The sequence below is a fragment of the Muntiacus reevesi genome, chromosome 19 (assembly GCF_963930625.1).
Source record: "Muntiacus reevesi chromosome 19, mMunRee1.1, whole genome shotgun sequence".
In the NCBI taxonomy this organism is placed as follows: Eukaryota; Metazoa; Chordata; class Mammalia; order Artiodactyla; family Cervidae; genus Muntiacus; species Muntiacus reevesi.
In genome coordinates, this window is record NC_089267.1 from 45,228,696 (window position 1) to 45,254,085 (window position 25,390).

Here is a 25,390-nt window from a genome sequence, read left to right on the forward strand (position 1 = left end):
TACAATTTTAAACATCATGGTTTGGATAAGTCATAAGTTCACTATACTTATAAGCATAAAATTAGATAAAAGTAATATGAAAGTACTTCAAAAATCACAAAGAACAATAGAAAATCATGGTATTACTCATTTCTCTGTTTTATGTTCTGAACAGTTCTTACATTTGCTCTTCTTCATGAAAAGAATGCATATTATTTTTTTTTATATTTAATGTTTTATTCCCCCAGCTTCATTAAGATATCATCGACATATAACATTGTGTAAGTTTAAAGCATACAACATCGTGATTTTATACATTGCACAACAATTACCACAAAAAGGTGAGTTAACATACCCATCACTTCACAAAGTTACAATTTCTTGTATGTGGTGAGAACTTTTAAAATCTAGTCTCTTATAATTGTATACAATACAGTATTATTTTTTTTTCCTATTTTATTTTATGTTTTTTTAATTTTTTTTTTATTAGTTGGAGGCTAATTACTTCACAACATTTCAGTGGTTTTTGTCATACATTGACATGAATCAGCCATAGAGTTACACGTAATCCCCATCCCGATCCCCCCTCCCACCTCCCTCTCCACCCGTCCACCCTAACCATAACCCTAACCCTAACTCTTACACTGTTGGTGGGAATGCAAACTAGTACAGCCACTATGGAAAACAGTGTGGAGATTTCTTAAAAAACTGGAAATAGAATTACCATATGACCCAGCAATACCACTGCTGGGCATACACACCGAGGAAACCAGATCTGAAAGAGACACGTGCACCCCAATGTTCATCGCAGCACTGTTTATAATAGCCAGGACATGGAAGCAACCTAGATGCCCATCAGCAGACGAATGGATAAGGAAGCTGTGGTACATATACACCATGGAATATTACTCAGCTGTTAAAAAGAATTCATTTGAATCAGTTCTAATGAGATGGATGAAACTGGAGCCCATTATACAGAGTGAAGTAAGCCAGAAAGATAAAGAACATTACAGCATACTAACACATATATACGGAATTTAGAAAGATGGTAACGATAACCCTATATGCAAAACAGAAAAAGAGACGCAGAAGTACAGAACAGACTTTTCAACTCTGTGGGAGAAGGTGAGGGTGGGATGTTTCGAAAGAACAGCATGTATATTATCTATGGTGAAACAGACCACCAGCCCAGGTGGGATGCATGAGACGAGTGCTCGGGCCTGGTGCTCTGGGAGGACCCAGAGGAGTCGGGTGAAGAAAGCATATTATTGATATCAAATTATAAAACATACAAACAAATAGAAAGGAGAACATCAATTTAAACTTTGAAGCTAAGCACACACCCATGTCAATCATAGCTAATGATTTAACGTATTTTCTTTCATTCTTTTATCTTTACATGTATTTTCCTTACATAATTTCCAACATAGTCTTGTAGGTAACCTCCCAGACTCGGAAGGGTGTGTCAGATCACCAGGATCCTACTACATCTCCACAACTTATAGTCAGGGAACTGGGGCACATTACTTCTCTCCAACTCAGTTTCCTCATCTATAAATGGGGAAATAACCTTGTCTACCTCAAAGAGCTATTGTGAGGATCAAGTGATAAACACTGTAATGTGTTTATAGTGAAGTCGCTCAGTCGTGTCCAACGCTTTGCGACCCCATGGACTGTAGTCCAACAGACTCCTCCATCCATGGGATTTTCCAGGCAAGAGTACTGGAGTGGGTTGCCATTTCCTTCTCCAGAGGATTTTCCCAACCCAGGGATCAAACCCGGGTCTCCTGCATTGTAGGCAGACACTTTACCATCTGAGGCACCAGGGAAGTCCCAATGTGTTTACAAGTGTGCTACAATTATTATACAAATTAATATATCCTATTCCCACACTATTATGAGTATTTTATTCTGGCATTAAAAATTAATCACATTCAAAATTATAATGATGATAAAATAGAAACATCATATAAACATATCACAGTTTACCTAAGGCTATTGATGTTTGACATAAAACCACAAAATTCTGTAAAGCAATTATTTTTCAATTAAAAAATAAATAAATTTTTAAAATAAGACTTTAGTAAAACAGTTATTTACAAATATTTGCCCACGTGTTTTAGTATTTTAGAAACATATTCCTAGAATAGGAATTATTGAGCCGAAAAAAAATATGAGTCAAGATTGCTAGTACATGTTGCTATATAGCTTTCCAAAACTATTACTGTGTTCATTATGATCCACCTGACCATATATAGTATAATAAAACTTCCTCAAAATGCATCTCCTACTTTTTTTCTGCTATACAATGGGTTCTTCATTTTTTTTTATTGGAGTATAATTGCTTTACAATATTAAGTAAAGCAATTATATAAATTATGTAGTTTCTGAGTACAATGAAGTGAATTAGGTATATGCATGCATATATACCTTCCCTCTGAACCTCCTTCCCACCCATCATGTTAAAATACATATTCATAAGGATTTTATATGTACAAAATGTGCTTTATTTTTTATATTTCTCAGGATTTAAAAAAAATCTTCACATAATTTTGTGTGGCAAACTACATTTTCTCTTATGTTGCTTTGATTTATTTTCTCATGTAGAAAAACATTTATTTTCAGATGATTTTAAAGTTATCTATCTGAGTATCTCATTAATTTGTTGATGCTTTATTTATTTATCTTTGTTTCTGACAGTTTTCTCAGCATAAATTTCCTTTGTTTTGTACTTCATATTACTCCTTTGACTGAGATAATGTTTTTCTTTCCTCTCCTGAGACATATAATTGTTTGCCTCATCTTTAATTAGCACTTTGTAATTTCTTCTAAACATGTATGTTAGTACTTTTCCTTGTGAGCAGAATCAGTGACTCTGATTTTTTTATCAGAGGACAGGTTTTTTAATTCTCCCTGGAATATGAAATAATAATTTTTGACAAGTACACCAAAAACTTTCTCAGGTAGAAACAAAATAAACACTTCCAACTGGGTGTAAAATATTAGTTATATATGAAGTCAAGCTCATTTAAGGTTAAGAAATAATTTATCCACTAAAAAACATTTGACACCATACAATCTATTAAAATTCTATTTACACTCTCTTGTTGGTATTTGCTAACAATATAACAATGGATGTTGGGGAAGAAGGAAAAGAGTGATACAGTTTTTCATCACAGAACAATGTAAAAAGGAAAAAAATTCTCTGATTATACATAGTTTTTACTTAATTTTAGACAAATATGTCTTGAGCAAAGAACATATTGGCAATTATCTAAAGAAGGCCTGTTTGGTGATCATGAGAAACCACATTGTATATTATATACAGTCTTAGCACCATGTGGAGTCTCTATCAAAAAAATGAGATTGCTTTAAAAAAAATTCTTGATTTATAAAAGAATGATATTAGAACATTCTCTAACACCATACATAAAAATAAATTAAAATAGACTAAAGACCTATATACAAGACCAGAAACCATACAACTCCTAGAGGATAAAATAGAACAATCTTTGACATAAACATAGCAATATATTTTTGGATCTGTCTCCTAAAGCAAAGGGAATAAAAGTAAAAACAAACAAATGGGTCCTAATTAAACTTAAAATATTTTTCACAGAAAAGGAAACAAAATTATCAACAAACCAAAAAGACAACCTACTGAATGGAAGAAAATATTTGCAAATGATATGACTAATACGGGTAGTGAAATATATCTGACATATATAAGTGTTAGTTCTCAGTCATGCCCGACTCTTTGTGACCCCATGGAGGTCTGCCAGCCTCCTCTATCCATGGAAATCTCTCGGCAAGAATACTGGAGTGGTTTGCCATTCCCTTCTCTAGGGATTCCCGACCCAGGTATTAAACCTATGTCTCCAACATTGCAGGTGGATTCTTCACCTGCTGAGCCATCAGGGTTCCTTAAAGAGCTCATTCAATTCAAAATCAGGAAAATAAATAACCCTAATAAAAACTGGGCAGAAGAACTGAACAGACACTTTTCCGAAGAGCAAATGCAAATGACCAACAAGTATATGAAAAGATGCTCAACATCACTAATCATCCTGGAAATGCAGATCAAAACCACAGTGCGATGCCAGCTCATATCTGCAGGACTGCTATCACCAAAAGGAACACAAATAACAAATGTCGGTGAGGATGCGGAGAAAAGAGAACTCTTGTACACTTTGGTGGGAATGTAAATTGGTACAGCTACTGTGAAAAAGGTTTGGAGCTTTCTCAAAAAAACTAAAAATAGAACTACCATAGAACCAGCAATTCCGCTTCTTGGTATATATCCAAAAAAAAAAAAAGACCAAAAAAACAGAAAATACTAATTCAAAAAGATAAACACATCCCAGTATTCACAGAAGCATTATGTACAATTGTCAAGACATGGAAGCAATCTAACAGTTCATCACAGATAAATAGATAAATAAGAGATTATATATATATAAATACATATATAATTATTATATCCATATGTATATATATATTTACATACTTTCTCTCTCACACACACAGACACACACACAAACATGCAGGGACTGAATCTGTGTCTCCTGCATTGGCAGGCTGGTTCTTTACAACTGGGCTACCAGGGAAGTGCCAATGTAATTGGTGGGCTGCATATTTCTCTGTTAACTAGTGCATCTATTCTTTCTAGATAATTTGCAAGCTCAGGTTTCTCAAGCCTACATGGAACATGAAGAGTGGGCATTGAGTTTTTTCAACATAGCAGTTTTTTTTACTAAATATTACAGGTAAATTAGACAGTTTTTGCCTTCACTTACTTTGCCGCTTCCAATGTTAGGCCTTCCCAATGGCTCAGCGGTAAAGAATCCACCTGCAATTGCTGGAGACACTGGTTCAATCCCTGGATCAGGAAGATGCCCCAGAGAAGGAAAAGGGAACCCACTCCAATATTCTTGCCTGGGAAAGCCCATGGACAGAGGAGCCTGGTGGGCTATAGTCCATAGGGTCACAAGAAAGTTGGACATGACTTAGCGGCTAAACAACAATAGTAACACAATGCAAAGAACTCCTCCGTTAACGACTTTTCTAAAACTGTCTATCAACCAGTTAACATAGGTCTGGAATTTCACCATTTGAGAACTATAACATGAATATGAGAACAAGAAATCAATAAGTATATAATGATCTCACAGAAAGGGATGAATAATCTACACATAGATTTTTTCATCACTGATTTTTATTTTTAAGACAAAGTCTAAACATAATTAGAGTTAAGAGACAGGTGATAGTTTTGATTTTTACAATACAATTTGAATCAATGAATTTACTGTTCTCAAATATAACTGTGATAACATTCAATTAAGGGCCATTGTTTTGCAAGGATAAAAATGTACTTCAGAGATGACTTTGAAATCAAACCAATGCATTATAATTATGTTTAATACACATGCATGCTACTTGCTAAATCGCTTCAGTTGTGTCCAACTCTTTGTGACAGTTATGAAGCAAAATAATAACTATAAATACACTGACACAAACTGAAAAATATCAGTACAGTTATGACATTTGGCATGCAATGATTCTTTGTATGACTCAGACAAATTAAACAGTTAGCATCTTCAAAGACAGACACTAAGTTTGGGTCCTTCCTGGGATCAATTTTTGCTTTTCAAGAAGCAAATGACACATTTACCACAGGTGTAAAGATTGTTGGTCAACATCATCATTATCATTGCTTTCCTAAAGGGAGGAAAAAGAAATCTCAGTTCCTAGGAAAATTAGGGGTCATTGTTGCCATGGAGACCAAGATGTATGTACCAAGTGTCATCAAAGAGAGAAAGATAAACGCTGGTATGCACTAGGTGTAGGTATTTTACAAATCAATCAAAAAAAAAAAAAAAAGTCCTCAGTGATCTAAGGTAGATTTTCAGATTTAGATAAATTTTGGACTGTAAATCCAATCAGATATCTTTTCAGAGGAGGTTAATGATTCTTCTGACAAGACAAAGTTCAACAGTAAAATTTTACACAGAAATTACCACTCTTTCTTTAAATATATATATATATTCTACAAAAAATTTTCTTCAAATGCACTTTGAAAGATGTTCTCTTCCTGGAACATATACGTTTGTAAATTCAGACAGGCACAGTCTCACTACTAATTCTCACTCTTTCCATATATTATCAAAATATTTGAGTTTTTAGCAAGAAGTCTATGGATTGTTGATAGCAATTTCTCTACCAGTGGGTAAAAGTGCAAGTAGTGAATATTCAGAAAACACAGATTTTAGAAGTAGAATCTTTATTTGATAGCAAAATATAACAAATTCAAACTTTTACAGGTTTGCAAATATGGGTCATCTTGATTTATGTTATTTATATAAATTCTTAATTTTGTAGAAACTGGCAAACATATATTCCGTAAGATGGTTCTTGATAGCCACTTTTCTTTCTCAAGATTGTCCCTAAGGGGGCTGATTTTATTCTAAAAGCATGTTGAGGCTTAGTTTGATCTTTGTGTTTTTTCTAGATTCATATAATATTAATAAAAGAGCCACATTTCAATAAGGATTTATTAGGCCTTTCCACCGAGAAGACAGAACATTCTATTCTCTAAGTTCTATTTTAATATATTAAACATCACATTTAGGAGACTATCAGAAAAATAACCAGAATAGATAAGAAATTCTGATGCTATGGAAAGGGGAAGAGAGGTACACAATTATGACTTTAACATTTCTATTTAGATGAAAATATTCTCAAGTACAATAAAAATCCATTTAAATAACCAATACAATATAATAGCAAGAGATTGATTTTTTTTTTTCTTGGAAAGCTCATGATGTACATAGTTGTCACAAAGAACATTCAGTAAGAAAATTCAATCAGGTGGTAGGCTAAAGCAATTTTATTATTGTACTTATTATTGTACACAGTTTCTTGGAAGGAATTCTTTGTAAAGTCTAAGTGTTTTTTTAATGGCCTTTAGATAGCTCATTTTGCAATGGAAATGAACCATTATCATGTACTGTCATCCACTCAGTTCAGACCTGTTTTGTGTAAAACCCTCCTAACTGTTTTTGCTCTAAACAGAATCTTTTTGATGTCATATTCTAAGAACCATCTGAATATTTCTTAATATCTATTGTCATTAGTCATGCTTTTGTTCCATCTGAAACTGGTCTTTCCTAAAACAGAGCTAAGTCTCAGAGTACAAGATAAGTAAAGTCAAACCATTTCCAATGGTAAATCATATCCTAGTTACATATCCTTTAAAAAATCTATTAATTTTGTCATCACTTATGAATAAATTTGTATTTCTCCAGTGTAGTGCCCCGGTGAAGGGTCTTCTGGCTATAAATTATAGCAAAGGATGTCGACGGAAATAGATGGATTCTAAAAGTATTTTGAAAGTGGAATATACAACATGATCTTTGAACAATGATTCAAGCTGGAAAAACCATTTACTGTAATTTTCCTTTTTGTTTTGTTATTAATCTCAATTGTTCTTGTTCAGTCACTAAGTTGTGTCCAACTCTTTGCAACCGCATGAACTAGAGCATTCTAGGCTCCTCTATCTTCTATTATCTCCTGGATTTGGTCAAATTCATGTCTATTTAGTTGGTGGTGCTATCTAACCATCTCATCCTCTGCTGCCCTCGTCTCCTTTTGCCTTCAATCTTTCCCAGCATCAGGATTTTTTCCAATGAGTCAGCTCTTTGCATCAGGTGGCCACAGTAGGGGAGCCTCAGCTGCAACATGAGTCCTACCAATGAATATTCAGGGTTGATTTATTTAGGATTGACTGGTTTGATCTCTTTGCTATCAAAGGGACTCTCAAGAGTCTTCTCCATCACCCAATTTCAAAGCATCAATTCTTTAGCACTTAGCCTTCTTTATGGTCCAATTTTCACATCCATACAACACTACATGAAAAACCATAGCTTTGACTATATGGAACTTTGGAGTCAAAGTGATGTCTTTGCCTTTTAATATACTATGTAGGTTTTTTATGGCTTTCTTTTGAAGAAGCAAGCATCTTTTAATTTCATGATTGCAGTCACTGTCTGCAATGATTTTGGAGTTCAAGAAAATAAAATCTATCACTGCTTCCACTTTTTCCCCTTCTATTCACCATTAAGTGATGAGATCAGATGCCATGATCTTAAAGAAATTGACCTAGTATTGCCTGAGGGACACAAGGTCATTTACTGTCTTATGACCTAAATCAAATCCCTTATGACTATACAGTGGAAGTGAGAAATAGATTTAAGGGACTAGATCTGATAGACAGAGGCCCTGAAGAACTATGGATGGAGGTTCATGACATTGTACAGGAGACAGGGATCAAGACCATCCCCACGGAAAAGAAATGCAAAAAGGCAAAATGGTTGCCTGAGGAGGCCTTACAAATAGCTGTGAAATGAAGAGAAGCAAAAAGCAAAGGAAAAAAGGAAAGATATTCCCATTTGAATGCAGAGTTCTAAAGAATAGCCAGGAAAGATAAGAAAGCCTTCCTCAGTGCTCAGTGCAAAGAAATAGAGGAAAACAACAGAATGGGAAAGACCAGAGATCTCTTCAAGAAAATTAGAGATACCAAGGGAACATTTCATGCAAAAATGGGCTCAATAAAGGACAGAAATGGTATGGACCTAACAGAAGCAGAAAATATTAAGAAGAGGTGGCAAGAATACACAGAAGAACTGTACAAAAAAGATCTTCATGACCCAGATAATCACGATGGTGGTATCACTCACCTAGAGCCTGACATCCTGGAGTGTGAAGTCAAGTGGGCCTGAGAAGGCATCACTATGAACAACTAGTGGAGGTGATGGAATTCCAGTTGAGCTATTTCAAATCCTGAAAAATGATGCTGTGAAAGTGCTGCACTCAATATGCCAGCAAATTTGGAAAACTCAGCAGTGGCCACAGGACTGGAAAAGGTCTGTTTTCATTCCAATCCCTAAGAAAGGCAATGCCAAAGAATGCTCAAACTACTGCACAATTGCACTCATCTCACACGCTAGTAAGGTAATGCTCAAAATTCTCCAACCCAGGCTTCAGCAATACGTGAACTGTGAACTTGCAGATGTTCAAGCTGGTTTTAGAAAAGGCAGAGGAACCAGAGATCAAACTGCCAATATCCACTGGATCATCGAAAAAGCAAGAGACTTCCAGAAAAACATCTATTTCTGCTTTATTGACTATGCCAAAGCCTTTGACTGTGTGGATCACAATAAACTGGAAAATTCTGAAAGAGATGGGAATACCAGACCACCTGACCTGCCTCTTGAGAAACCTGCATGCAGGTCAGGAAGCAACAGTTAGAACCGGACGTGGAACAACAGACTGGTTCTAAATAGGAAAAGGAGTACGTCAAAGCTGTATATTGTCACCCGGCTTATTTAACTTATATGCAGAGTACATCATGAGAAACACTGGCCTGGAAGAAGCACAAGCTGGAATCAAGATTGCTGGGAGAAATATCAATACCCTCAGATATGTATATGACACCACCCTTGTGGCAGAAAGTGAAGAGGAACTAAAAAGCTTCTTGATGAAAGTGAAAGAGGAGAGTGAAAAAGTTGGCTTAAAGCTCAACATTCAGAAAACTAAGATCATGACATCTGGTCCCATCACCTCATGGGAAATAGATGGGGAAACAGTGTCAGATTATTTTTTTCGGCTCCAAAATCACTGCAGATGGTGACTGCAGTCATGAAATTAAAGACACTTACTCCTTGGAAGGAAAGTTATGACCAACCTAGATAGCATATCAAAAAGCAGAGACATTACTTTGCCAACAAAGGTCTGTCTGGTCAAGGCTATGGTTTTTCCAGTGGTCATGTATGGATGTGAGAGTTGGACTGTGAAGAAAGCTGAGCGCCAAAGAATTGATGCTTTTGAACTGTGGTGTTGGAGAAGACTCTTGAGAGTCCCTTGGACTGCAAGGAGATCCAACCAGTCCATCCTAAAGGAGATCAGTCCTGGGTGTTCACTGGAAGGACTGATGTTGAAGCTGAAACTCCAATACTTTGGCCACCTCATGTGAAGAGTTGACTCGTTGGAAAAGACCCTGATGCTGGGAGGGATTGGGGGCAGGAGGAGAAGGGGACGACAAAGGATGAGATGGCTGGATGGCATCACCAACTCCATGGGCATGAATTTGAGTAAACTCTGGGAGTTTGTGATGGACAGGGAGGACTGGCGTGCTGCGATTCATGGGGTCGCAAAGAGTCGGACACGACTGAGCGACTGAACTGAACTGATCCTTAATCTTCCTCCTCTGTTTCAGAGAAAGGACTGCCATGTCCAAGGGCTTTTTGGTCAGATGTGGTTGGATGTATTTGCAGTATTCTTGACCTTTCTTATATCTGACCAGGTCCATCTGTGAAGGACTACAGGAAGGAAGAAATTGGCACCTCCCCTCCAGAAGCTGACCAGATCCAGGAAATGCTTGACTTTACCTCCTCCCCTTTTAGTATAAAAGAAGTTTGATCTAACTCCTGGCTTTTTGAATAAAGACATTATTTCTTGCCCCAATTAAACCAAAAATAAAAATAATAATAGATGTGGCTGCTTGTTTATGCAGTACAGGTGACCCTTCTTAGACCATGACTAACTGGGGTGGGTTCTTACCAAGGTCCCTGGTGAGACAAAGGAGAAGGAATTCACTTTGATCTATGACTCCTTGCTAAGTGGAAAGCTGTATTCAGAGTAGCATTTTAACCCCAAGTTCAGTTCCATGAATATGTCCTACTTCTCTCTGTTTATCAGAAGCATACCTGTCCCTTCCTCCACAGGAAGCTCCACTGTCACAAATATCAGAAGTATGTATTATACGGCCATTAACTGTTTTAATACTAAGATTAACATTTGAGAAAACAATTCAAAATATATCTGTTTAATGTAAATACAAACAAGAGGTCTTTATTTTAACATACATGACTGTCCAATCCTTTGCTATAATTTTATGAATTCATTTATTTTTGGCAGGTTTTCTTCACTAGAGTATAACCATTGTAAAGGCATAAAATAGATGTTTATTGAATATTTGTTAGGGAATTAAATGAATAAATAAAGTCAAAGGTGACAAGAATCAAAAAAAGAGGTAGCAGCATGAGCAGATAGGATTGAGGATAGTTAAAATTCTTAGCCTTATTCATATTAATGTAGTATTTTTAGGTTCTTTTAGAGACCATGATATGTTTTTCTTCAGCCAGTACAAGAGGGAAGTCCATTTCTCTCAGTTTTTTTTGAGATGGGGAATTGGGTATCCTGAGGTAGAGTGGAAGGTGAAGTTTATACACTTGTGATAGAACTGGAATTGTAATTTAAGTCTCCTGAATCACCATTTATAGAAACTTTCATAATGTGAACTCTATCAATTTAGGAACTCTGTCGTTTCATCTATGAATTGGTAACTATACTATTTAGGAAAATACAAAGGTAAAATCAACAAGACTTATGAGCTTTCGGGAGGCAAATATTGCTATTACCCACGATATAGTTGGAGACACTGTATTTTAGAGGGAATAAGAAACCTGCTTGTAAATAGTAACTGGTGGAACAAAGATTTGAGCCCAATTTTGCTTGGATTTAGTCCTTGATCTATTAATCAGTCTACCAAATTAAAAAATGAAAACCTTTCGCTGGTTTCTCTGGTGGCTTAGATGGTAAAGAATCTGCTTGCAATGAAGAAGACCTGGGTTCAATCCCTGGGCTGGGAAGATCCCCCAGAGAAGAATGGTTTCCCACTCCAGTATTTTTGCCTGGAGAATTCCATGGACAGAGGAGCCTGGCAGGCTACAGTCCATGGGGTCACAAAGAGTCAGACACAACTGAGCAATTTTCACTTTTCATTCCTACAATTTCAAAGTCAAGTCTGCCATAATGGCATTTCAAAAATATTTCCACTATTTGGAAAATAGTGACTAAACTAAAATGCTGACTAAACTAAATCCCACTTCCCTCTTTTACCTGATGATGTCATGTAGTAATTTTCAAAGGTTCTGAAACCGTTTGATGTGAACTCTTAGTTCCTTTTCCCTATAGCTTACCTTCACCCACTCTCAGGACTTTATCTGTCTTCTCAGGAGATTTGTGCCAATTTCATTCTAAGGTAAATTTCCTTTCCTAATTTTTTTTTTTCTCCAGTGTTTGATTTCTAGCTCTCTAACTAGCTCCTTCCACTTTTGCCATATGGTCACCACCATTATCCCTTAAAAACAGAGTCCCGATATTCTGCTCTTCTTTAAACTAACACTGATGAAGGTTCAGCTAATACTGTCTGCCACTGTTTACTCTAAATTATACTCTCAGAAGAGTTTCATGGCTTCATAGTAAAGTTATTCCAAACTGTATCTTCCCAAGCAACCCACAGGACTCCAGGCTATTCTGTCTTTGAAATCACAATGTATACATTGCAAATATGATTGCAAATATCTTGACAAGGTGTTCATGGTATGACACAAACCAGCATTACAGCTCTATTTCCCACTTCTATGGTATGTGAGAGTATGTGAGTGTGTATATAATGTGTGTGTGTGTATATATATATGGCTCATGCTCAGTCGTGTCCAACTCTTTGTGACCCCATACACTGTGGCCCTCCAGGCTCCTCTGTCCAGGAGATCTACAAGGCAAGAATAATGGAGTGGGCTGCCATTCCCTTCTCCAGGGGCTCTTCCCCACCCAGGGATCGAACTCAGATCTCTTGCATTGCAGGCAGATTCTTTACCACTGAGCCACCTGGGAAGCCCTATGCATATAAATTATCAAGTGAATATAATTATCAAGTGTATATAAATTATCAAGTGAATAAATATGCACATGTGTGCTCAGTCATATCTGACTCTTTGTGGCCCCACGGACTGTAGCCCATCAGGTTCCTCTGTCCATGAAATTTTCTGGGAAAGAATACCGGAGTGGGTTCCCATGCCCTCCTCCAGACGATCTTCCCAACCCAGCAATTGAACTTAGGTCTTCCACACTGCAGGCAGATTCTTTACCATTTGAGCAACCAGGAATCCCAAGAATGTTGGTGTTGGTAGCCTATCCCTTCTCCAGGGGATCTTCCCAACCTAGGAATCAAACTGGGGTCTCCTGCATTGCAGGTGGATTCTTTACCAGCTGAGCAACCAGGGAAGACTGTGTATGTGTACATATATATATATATATATATGTAAATATATATATACATATATGATCAAATGAAACATTGTGCTTGTCTTTCCTATATTGTTACATCTTTTTGAAATTATTCAATTTCTACTAATCTATAAATTCTCCATTATTATAAGATAATTCTAAGAACCCTGTGTGCTGTGATATATACTTAGTTATACTCTTATCAGAAATATTCTTTTATTACTCTTATGAAGCCTGAAACAGATTTTCCATTGTATTTACTTACAAATGTGTGTTATCTGCTCATTCTATATAAAAAGCCTCTTGAGCCTCTTAAGGATAAGGACTATGTGTAATTAATTTATCAAAACAAATTTTCAAATTTCAGATAAGAACATGAACTATTGATGAAATGTCAAGACAACATATATAACTCACATTATTATACTCTGCTTATCAATAGGATAGATTATAACATATACCTGGTAACTATTACATTCAGGGTGTTTCTATAATTTACATTTAAGCCTGAAGAAACCTCTAATATTTTCTTTATTTTGAGTCTAAGGTAGGACTGGGTCTATGGTAACATGAAAAGCATCACCATTCTTACGTTAATGTGTTAAAATATAAGCAGTGCTTGAGGCTCATCCTAGTGACCTGAGTACTTCCAAAGAATAAGGTAGTGGCATTCCCAGTAAATACTGAGATTAGTCCATATGAGTTGACTGAACTACACCATTATCAATTCCAGCCTTGGGTATCAATTGATGTTCTCAGTCTTGGAAGCAAGGTAATTAGGGAGTGACAGTCTCATGAATATTTTAGTTCCAGTTTATTATAAGATTCCTAACTTTGCATGGTCTTGACAAAGGATACAACCAAACTCTCAATGAAAAGAGGTAATACGCCTATTAATCTTACTCATCAATTGGTCATGATATACTGCTTGTCTTGGTGACATTAAAATATGTGTTTCCTCTCTCCTGCATCATTTAATTGATATTTACACATATTTTGTTTCATTTCAGGCTAAAAGACCCCATCTTTTGATTCAATTTCCTTCTTCAGTTTCCATCTATGAGTGATGTTCCATGTTCAATTGTTAGATGAAACATAACAATATCTTTAAAGCAAAATTATCTCAAACTTTTTTTCTTAAGTTCTTATCAAAATATCTATTTTAATTTGTAGCTTTCAATAAATCCATCAAAAATATCTAAATGATATATTAAAAATATAAGCAAACTTCTATTAAAACGTTCTAAAAGTAGCACACACACCCAAATTCTGTACATCACATCAATTGTATAAATAAAATCAAGGAAGACAGAGTCAATGTAATGTGTAGCATTCATGTTCATACCTAATTTACTTGTGCACATTCTGCACAAATTCAGACATTTCTCTTGAATATGACCCAGCAGTGGAAACATGTTTTAGTATTTAATCATTTTATATGGTCTGCTCGAAGTGGGAAAGTCTATGCAGGTACATGTGATTATAAGCTACATACACAAAGACTCATATTACACCAAATATCTTCTAATTACATCTTATAGCTAATTAGAATTATATTAATATATTAGTATAACTTACATTAAATTAAGATTACATACATTATATGCAAAGAATCAGAAAAACCTGATGAGAAAATAAAAACATATAAAATATCTTAAAAGACATCTTTATCCTTGAGCTCTAATTGCCAATTATTATGTCCAATATAATGAATTGAGAACAAATTTCTTAGAGTTACTCAATAAATTTAAAAGTCAATGAAATATGACTACAACAGGAAATATTTATTTCTTCATTAGGATATGTTTATTTAAAGTAAATAAACTGAATGTTTCAAGTACCTTTTCCAGACCTTCTTCCTTGAGGCTGATCACATCCAAATCAAAATCTGTTCGCAAGCCATTGGTTTTATTAAAAGTTATTCTGCCTGTGAGGCCTTCCCAATGTGCCTGTGGGGAAAACAAACAAGCAAACAAAAACCATAGATTATTAAATATGTAAAGGATGAGAAGATAAACTTTTTTATATACAAGGAAAAAGAAACACTATTTTTGTTACTTCTCATAAATTTACATTGCTGTCCATTTTTAATATTTAACATTTTATTCTCTGCTGAACTTTGAAGGATGTTTTTTCCAAATACACTACCCAAGTCTCAGGAAAAATTTATTGTAAATTTTTCATTTTAAATACTGCATTTGCTGGGTATAACCTTCCTTCATGAGAAATGTGTGGCTTATATATAAAATAGCAAAGCTCTTTCAGCAAAGTGAGAAGAACTTGAAATAGTAAATACCTCACTGGGGATTACACATAGAAATACTATTATAAAATACCACTCCTAACATCAAACTAATACAAAATAAACTAATACAAAATAAATACAAAATACTAATACAAAACAAACTAACACAAAATAAATATTTTATTACAATTAAAGAAACTGGATCTAGGAAACATTTTGTTATATTACTTCAATCATACACTTAGAATACTTAGAATAACTCTAAGAATACTTAGAATAATTAATACTGCTTTATTATACCCTGTGTGATACTGGGAAAAGTGTATCGAAATTACTTCACATCAATGTATACTTCTTATGGGAGCATCTCTTCAGGTAGAAAGAGATGAGAATATAATAATCCAGATACACAATGGATTACCCCTCAAGAGTGAGCAAATATCTAGGCTTTTTAATACAAAAAGATTTCTCATTCTGCTGCCTATATAGCCCAAATTAGATGTTATATATGTCATTTGCAAATAGCTTGGAAAAATAGTTACATGTTAAAATTTTAAATAATGTAACATATACTCACAATTATGTTTGAAGATATACTGACACTCAAAAGAGGTAAAACCCAGTAGATTTATCTACTGGGTAACATTTCAACAAGTATTACAAATGGATATAATTATTATTACATTTCTTAGGCTCCGTGTTTTCCTTGGATACTTATATGAAGAAATTCTAAAATAATTTTAGGTTAATAAATTATAAGTAAATTTTTAAAAAAACTATAATTAGCCTCCAACTAATAAAAATAATAAAAAAAATAAAAAATAAATAAAAAAAACTATAATACATATCTCAGTGCATATTGCAAAAGGTCATCCTTGAGGTTACCACGTGTCAACAGGTGTCCAGTATGGAAGGAAAACATTTGTTAACTTAACTTTTTCCAAAGAAAATAACTGTGGGCAGTGAACAAGAATCTATAGTAGTATAAAAATAGGAAATGGGATCAAGAAGTACACCAGTAGAAGTGCAGAGTAGTAAAAGAAATCTGGGCTAAAGGACAGCACAGGGAAATGTATATCAATGAAACTGTGCAACTAATGAAACCAACCACAAATTAAATTTTGAACTTTCCAGCAACCAAAGCAAAGAAGAAAATATGATGAAAACACAAGATACAAGACCCATAAGTTAAGACACATCAATTGCCCAGGAGAAACTCTTCTTCTCCTGGTACTGAAACCTGAGGGAAATCTCTCTTTTTGGTCTTCATGAGAGAGATCCTATGTGATGTAGTGGACAAGATCCTCAATAACACCCTACAATGAATACAATAGCGAATTACAGTTTCTTACAGGGCTGTTTGACACATGTCTCAATTGTCAAGTGCTTCATTCAGAAAAAGCTCTTCTTCAACCAGCCAAACCAATGTGCTATGCTAGCAATCCTCTGACTCAGTTTTACACCAGAAGTAAATGCAGAATGTGGAGTAATAAGAGGACAATATGCTGTTACAGGACTATCATTCCACCTATCTCAGAGTTCAGTAATCATTAGACAAGGAACTCACAGATATTCTTTGCCAATGTCCTGATGGTTCTTAATTATGATTCTCTTTGCACTTTTATTTTCATGATAAATAATTTATTCTATGATGAGCTGAGGATTTCCTTTAAGCAATAAATGAAAAATCTTATATATGGTAATAACAGCTGTGACTTTTCATAGTGAAGATTAAATATTCATAGTTAACCTTTCATATAAAAACTCATAAATCAAATGTACTTCAATAAAAATTAAAAAACTCCTGCTGTATCAAATAAAAAATATCCTTAGCTGACAAAGGTATTTCCTTCATGAGAAGGTGGATAGGAAGAATATGTGTGTGACGTAAATGTGTGAGTTTGCATGTTTGTGTGTGATATTTAAGAATTCTCCCTTTTTATCCTTACTATGAGCATACTTGGTCTTAAACTGTAATAGACGTAATTAGAAATGATACATTGCCATAAAGATGGTTGTACTATGCAACATGAAGTAAACTTTGCACTTTTATGACTCTATATATTCTGTTTTATGTTAATGCTAATACAATTAAAATAACTAGATGTTATACTTAGCAACCATAGCTCTAAAAAGTAATTCTTGAAAATGTACAAATTGGGTATAATTTAGTGTAGTGCAAAGGGCATTCAAGTTAAAAATTCATTGCATATTTTGTGATCTACGTTATAAATATTCTTTAAATATCTATTTTTGCACACAAATGAAAAGTAACAGAATCAGATATGACAGAGCAAAACAACAACATACATAAAGATTCCGAAAGGTGAGGGGCAAAAATGTCGTGAATCATATATCACTGATTCTCATCTGTTCCCACAACCATAGATATTTTGTAGAAATTCATTTATTTACCATGTAATTTTTCCCTTGCTTGCATATTATTTAGTAAAAATGCTAATTTCGCTTGGATGGGAAAAATAAGAAAGCTTAATTTAAAAGATACAAGTAGAAGACGACCTGTGAGGGAAACTGCAATAATCTGAATCCACTCAACTTGAGGACAAGTGAGGCAGAGCAGGAGTACCTGTCCTGACTCACCTCTTTAATCAGGCTCATGAAGCGGGTCCCGAAGCGCCAGGGCTTGTGGCGATTGCACTGCAAGGAGCTGACCGTCATCTGGGGGAACTGCTGGACGCCCACAGACACGACGTGCACAGCGTCATACATGAGGGCAGCATCGGTCTTAAAACGAGAGAAAAGGAAAGGTGGCGTCAATACAACATGGGAAAGCCATGACAGGAGTTTGTAAGCAGAGATAAAGAACCAGTGAGAGGAAGAAATGCCCAGTTTCTCTTCATGTAAGGGAGAAAACAATACTTCCACATGCTGTGGTTCTCTTAAAGAAGCTACTGTGATCAAATCCCTTCATGGGCTCCACTAGCACATCTGACCTACCCGCCCTTTCCTGAGGCGATAACATAATTTCATATCATCCCGCTATCTCTGCTGAAGTAGGAAATATGTGCAGACATGCATTATTTCATTTTTTGTCCCACCCTTTGTCTCTAGCTTACTCTGTTCTTCTGTACACGTGTGTGTGCGTGCACATGCACAAGGAATGCAAATATGAACATTTTAATGGTTCCTTAAATTACATATTGTGTATAAAAGTAAACGAGTAAATAATTTTCTCTCATAGAAAGAAACAAGAGATTTGAAGAGATTTACCTAAAAAGCTTAAAGATATAAACCCTAATTTTTCCTGCAATTCAGCTTTTCAAAAGGTTCAGTCTCAGAAATGATGATACAGTTTTGAATCTCAATACATGCGTTAATCCCTTTTCAAGAAACTAAGCTTAATCCCCTGTACTGTTTTCTTTTCCCAAAATTTCCATATGAATAAAAGTTCATTTTGGCTTCTCAAGCAAAATGAATATGAATTCTACTGTGTTTGCACCTGCTCAAATGACTGGCCACTTTAGAGGTGAATGATAAAAAATAAAATGTTTATAAGTCATAACAAACCAGAGGCTCAGTAAGTGTCAAGCGCTGTGTTAAATGGACCCTCACATTGTGTTTGACGGATCTATGCCAGGCTCACTACCTACAGAAGAGAGCCACGCTGACAATGAGGCTAGCAATGAACTTTGGGCCATCTGCTTGGCATGCTTTGGAATAAAAGCATATATTTCCTCTTCTCATTCACACAATTAGTGAGCTGTGAAATGAATTCCAGAATGAATAGGAACCCTGTAGATTATAGCGTTTGCCACAATACAATACAAAATGAGTACACACAGTAGCTTTCATGCAAATGGATCCTCAGGAACTTAACCACATAAAATGGAAGGCGGCTAAAGAGCCCAGTGCAATGACAGAACATAATAATAATACCATTTTATAGTTCATAAATCTTTGGGGAATATAGCTCAGATTCATAACCCTCGTTTGGTAAATACCAGCTGACTACTTTCGCACACTGATGGCTGCAGAGTGAAAACTAGAGGAGTGGTGTTGATACAGGCACATATCATGAGCCTGAGGATCAGGCTGATATTTACCTTTGGCCTGAGTTAACACTCAGAGGACATATCTCATACACCACACTGGTGGTTATAAAAAAAAAAACTACCGAGATATGAAAGACATGTTTGATTTTTAAATAAAATGAATTTTTTATGTCACTATCAACAAATGTATAGAGATATGAACACTTTAAGAGACTACTAGAGAGAAGATAAAGGGCAATTTTGCAAGTTGCACCACAAGGGACTTTTTTAAATATCCATGTTCTTTTTAGTCCAGTTATTTCTCTGTCTGGAATTTGCCCTGAGAAAATAAAAGATAAAAACAAATGCTACACACAGCATTTGTTTTAATAAATAACAAAGAGTATAAATCAATAAATGTTCAAAATAAGGAAACACAGAAAATCACAATGATACTTATATATAAACATTAAAAATCATGTTTTAAAAAATAATCATTTAGATGAGAAACTACATGAGATATAAAGCTAAGTATAAAAACAGATTATACAGAACTGTATTTCTAGCATTTGTGTACTTAACATATATGCTATTTAACTTATTTCTCACAATAATAATTGAGAATTATTTCCATTTTTCCTGATATTGTTGATTTCCTGATATTGTTTCCATTTTACAAATGATGAAACCAAGGCTGAGAGATGTTATGTAACTAACAAAGTCATACAACTAAGAAGTGGAGAGGCCCAGATTCAAACAGCCTCATTGGTCATAGAAAGTATTCTTAAACATCATACTAGGCATATTATGTGAATAACAATTTAAAAAAAATTAAAGTGAAGAAAATACACTAAAATGATACTACCGATTACTCTTGGGAGACAGAAGTGAGTAAAATTTATATTTTTCTCCTTTTTCTTTATTTTTTACATTTTTTTTTAAGATGGAGGTTTACTAAATACCATTGCAATTATTACCAAGATGAAATTTTGTCATAAAATAGCTAAAAGAACACAATCTATGCTATTCCTACTACCCTGCCAGGACTTGCTGCCTTATGTGATCTTATGTGACCTGTATGAAAATTCTAGAATAGTAACCTTATCTATTAATAAAATGACAACACTAGGAAAGAATTTTACCTAATTAAAAGTTTGAAAATGATTTTTGGTACATAATTTCAGCTTCTGGATCAGAGTGTATACTAGATGACAATAAAACTATTTAAGATCTGTAATTTTAAATGTAATTTTAAAAGGGAAATAGCATTTATTAAGCTATAAGTTAAAGATAAATATTAGAGAAAAATTGTAGTTTAAAAGTTGCTGTTTAAATATCTTCTTGAACTTCCAGTTTAAAATATGTTGATTTATTATAAAGTAATAAACAGAACTTCTGAAACTACTCTATGACATTTTCATCTGCTTAGAGTGCTTTTTTATCCTACTTTTAAACTAGTTGCTTTATGTGATAATATGGAATTGTTTTCCACTTAGACTTGATATCCTGTCAGACTTAACTTTACTATCTTCTTCACAAAACTGTACATATGTAAATTCTTTCAACTTTGAAAAGTTTTGAGAAAGCTCCAGCTTATCAAAAATGTTTTCCTTATTTTCACAAGAATGCATATGCTTGACAATTTGCCTTAATTTAATAACATTAGTAATGTTCATTCAGTATTTACTTTGTGTGAGGCACTTGCCCTAAATCATTTTCTTTAATTCTTATAACCATCATGCAGTTGGAAATTCACTGATGAATTTAATTCCTGTATAAAATAGGGAGTTAACGCAGAGGACAGTTAAACAACTGGTCTGAAAATCATAGCGTGTAGAGATGGAACTGGATTTGAATCTAAAAATACTCCCCAGAGTTTACATCCTTCTCTCTCGTTTATGTTCAGTGTTCAACTTTTAACAAAGAAAAACAATTTAAAATTTCAAAATATAAGAAATATCAATATGCACTTGAAAACATTAATATATATATATATAATTTTTGATAAACAGTAAAGATTTACATAATGAAAATGCAGTATAAAGTAAGGAAAATAGATTGTGGAGAATTGGTAAATATAAATTCACAAAAAATAAGTACATTGATGCATGAGATTGAGTCAGTAATAAGTTAGTTAGAAGGTTAGTATTTTTTTTTTAGAAGGTTAGTATTAACCAGGAACAAGGTTGTGAAAGTAGATTTATTCTATACAGTTGTGGCTCAGTAGATTTTCACAAGGCAAGGGTCCAAGAGTATCTTTCAAGATCAGGTTGAAGAGGCTTCCAACTCTAAACTGTAGAGTTTTATTGAGCTGTTCTGGCTAAGTCTTCCACTCTCTCATATTGACTCTATAATCCTTTGCCCTGACTCTTCTCTAGAGGGAAAATATGAGGAAAGATGGGAGGAGTGGAGGAGATACATGGGTTCATTACTTTGTCAATATTTTAATAATATTACTAACAAGTTACATTGCACACTTACTCTATGCCACACAACTGTGTCAATTTCTTCACATGCATTTCATGTAGACCCTGCATTTTAGTTGATACTACTTTTATCAGAGAAGAGAAAACTGAAGTTTAGCAAGTTTGAAGTAATACTCTCAAGGTGTTATCACCTTGAGAAACAAGACTCAGCCAAAACTTAGCTCTTAGAATGACCCTCCAAACTATCATAAGAAGATTGGGAGAAATAAGACTCAGACAAAAGATTTTACAAACAAGATTCAGACACAGTCTAATTCTTAAAACCACTGTCTTAACTACCATAACCAATTACCTCCTTTAAACCAAATTCCCACTGAAACTATGACAGGCAATGGAAGGGAAACTCACAGCAGTGGATCTCATATTTCTGGAGATCCTGCTGAATACCAGAAAATTATGCCCCATGGAGCCTGTCTCTGAGCTGAGATTCAAACAAAAGTTGATTTGTCTTCCAGGTCAATTTTTTTTTCCTTACATATCATGGTGAAGTGAAGTGAAGTGAAGTGAAGTCGCTCAGTCGTGTCTGACTCTTTGCGACCCCATGGACTGTAGCCTACCAGGATCCTCTCAGTCCATGGGATTTTCCAGGCAAGAATACTGGAGTGGGTTGCCATTTCCAGTTACCTCTAAAAAAACCTTCAGATACATAAACACAAATGTGAATTAACCAAATCAATTAAAATAGAGTATGTATACAATCTGGCTATTAAAATCCATAGAAGGGGGTTAGAAAAAGTTGTAGTTATTTAGATCCTAAACTGCACAGACAAAAGCTAGGCAGAGAAAATAAATAAATAAATAAATCAGCAAGGAAGACAAAACAATTTATCCTATTTTCTTTCAAGTATAATTACTTATATATAAACAGATCATACTTATTGTGTGGAAAGTTAGAATGTCTGTTCACCCTAGGAATATAGCCCAGAAGGAAGTGCAGGCTAGGTAGGTACAGTCAGATCCAAGTGCAGCCCTCCCTATTTCACTGCCAGGTCAAGCATCTATCAATAGCTATACGAGCTCCCTTGAGACCCTATCTCAGATTAGACTGGAGTTGGAACTTTTCCTTTCCAAAATAATTTAGTTAATCTACAAAGCATGTCCATCAGTCAGAAACTTGTTTTGCAAACCTTTAAAACTCTGCAATATAGTCCTACATATTTCACTAAAACAACAGTGATCTTTTTAAATGAATGGCTTGAAAAGATCACAAGTGCCTTTGCATATATTATAAATATGCATTAACCATCTCCCTAACTTATTGCTGGGTTTATCTTATACCCAGTCTAATTACTTTTAGGCATGGAGTGTGTAATGGGGATGCAGGTAGAAAAGTGGTGAATGTTAATTTCTATGGTTGAGCTATTGCCACAGAAATTGGTTTAGTCACGCCATACTTTTTTCATCTATTTCATGTAGCCTCATGTCTGATGAGACTGTAAAGCATTGAAGGAACAGTGAAATGTACGTATGCTTACATTTCTTTTATGCTTGGAAAAAGTCCACTGCATATTTTTAAATAATTGAAAACTCAGAGAGATTAGATGCTCTCAAAAGTTTCAAATGATAAGAATTACCATTGCTAAATACTTTTGATTTAGGATATATGGCTGAAACACTTCAAATAATAAAAACAGGAATATTAATGGATTCTGTGAAAAGCTAAAATATTTCTATGTACTTAAATTTCATTTACAGAAGAATCTGGTACTAAGGGTTAATTACCAAGCATGTCCATGGGAAGTGCATATGTTATTTCAGTTTCTAATCACTATAATCATCATCATTAAACATTTTCTTTATAAAGTTCTGGGATAGATATTCTAGAGTTATAAAAACTTGAAACAAAGCTTTTATTTGCATGAGGGATGAAGCAATTAGTTAGAAATGAGCAGTTTTGAACTACACAGGATCACAGAAGCAAACATCACTGCATTAAATCTCTTCAATACACTAAATACACTAAAGGCTCCTTTTCACAAAAGCTATCAAAGGTATTTACCTTTCTTCCCAATAGGGAGGCAGCCTTTTGGAATGCTCTGTCCCCCAGGAAATAATGCTTTTGGGCATCCCATTGAGTTTTGGCTGGGAGAAGCTGTAAAACAGCATTTTCCAATTTATTTTCTCTATTATGCCAGCAGATTTACATTTATGACAATGTCTTTCTGCTTAAGCACTTTTTACATAGTTGGGCTCTTGATCTGGGCTCCAAACACACCCAATATTATTTTTAATAATTTACATTTAAATGTAACTAATCTTAAGAGTGATGTGATACATGATATATATATAAAGTGTATATTATATATACATATTAGTTACATATATAATATGTGACTAATCTTAAAAGAGTATCGCCATATCTTGATTGTAGTGATGCTTGTATGAGTGTACACTTAGGTCAAAACCTATCAAATTGCACGGTTTAAATATGGCAACTATAATACATCAATTTTACTCTAATAACAGCTATTAAAAAAAAGATCATGCATTTTTCTGGGAAGATGGTTTGTAGATTTCATTTTATTCTATCAATGTCTAGAATTCTCACAAATAAAGCATCACTGATCTGTATCTTCTTTCCTCCTTGAACATTCTACTTTTAATAAAATTCTTTACACTTTTTCACATTTTATCCTCCTTTCTAGACACAAACATCTTTTGTATAATAATCACACCTCTCTTTATAAAACTGTGCACAGCATTCCATATATTGCTTCACCCACACTTTTTTACTCTGGGCATGTATAAAAGCATTTTTCAATAAATTGATGATTCAACCCAAAAGTTCATTTACACCATAAAAGAACAGACATTAGGAAGCTCTGAATAACAACCACACTTTGCCATCTAGCTAGAATGTATTCCCTCCCAGAGGTACAGTGAACCAAATCTGCCAGCAGCTCAAATCTGGGAGGAATGTGAGTGCAGCCTCTGTCCCGCTTCTAAATGAATTTATAGTAACAGCTTCGTGAACACATTTATCTTTCCATTAAATAAGTGCAGGCAGGTCCCCTTTGAGATCTGAATGCTAGCTGGCAGGTGGCAGATCTATTCTGGAACTCCTGCATCTCAGATTTTGCTCATGTCTGAATTCCCATCTGAAGTATGGTACACAGCACAGAAGCAGCCTGGTTGGTCTAATACATGGAGTTTAAGTTTATGAATCCTGGCTATTTCATTGACTTGATCTTTTATCTAAAACAAATAATAAAAAAATACTTAAATCCCCATTTGCTTTGTTTCCTCATTTTATAATTGGAAATGAAAACTGATGATCTTCCCTTATTGGAAGAAAAGTCACTTTTATAAACCAGATAGTTCCAAGAGAAAAAGAGATACAAACATTGATTCTTCTATTAGAAGATGTGACTATTAAGGGTGGTGGAGAAGAGACTAGATTCTGACCTCTGGCGCTCCCTGGTACAATCAGCACAAGCCCAAATGGGACAGAGAATCAGCCACCCCTCTGAGCAAGGGTGAGGGTCACACATGGAAGGCAGGCTGGTGTTCGCTCATTCGGCTGGCACACACCGCCGCCAGCGCTCTGCCCGGCACAGAGC

The 25,390-nt window shown here is 34.8% G+C and overlaps 1 protein-coding gene across 4 annotated transcripts in view; it reads right to left on the bottom strand.

The window, feature by feature from the left end:
* GRIK2 (glutamate ionotropic receptor kainate type subunit 2) overlaps positions 1-25,390 on the bottom strand; it is a 721,691-nt gene that overhangs the window by 247,998 nt on the left and 448,303 nt on the right. For all 4 annotated transcript variants that reach the window (XM_065911321.1, XM_065911322.1, XM_065911323.1 and 1 more), the window contains exons 8-9: positions 17,954-18,097; positions 14,949-15,056 (exon numbers count right to left, since the gene is read on the bottom strand). In XM_065911321.1, coding sequence (XP_065767393.1) covers positions 14,949-15,056; positions 17,954-18,097 — 252 coding nt within the window. The remainder of the gene's footprint in view (positions 1-14,948; positions 15,057-17,953; positions 18,098-25,390) is intronic.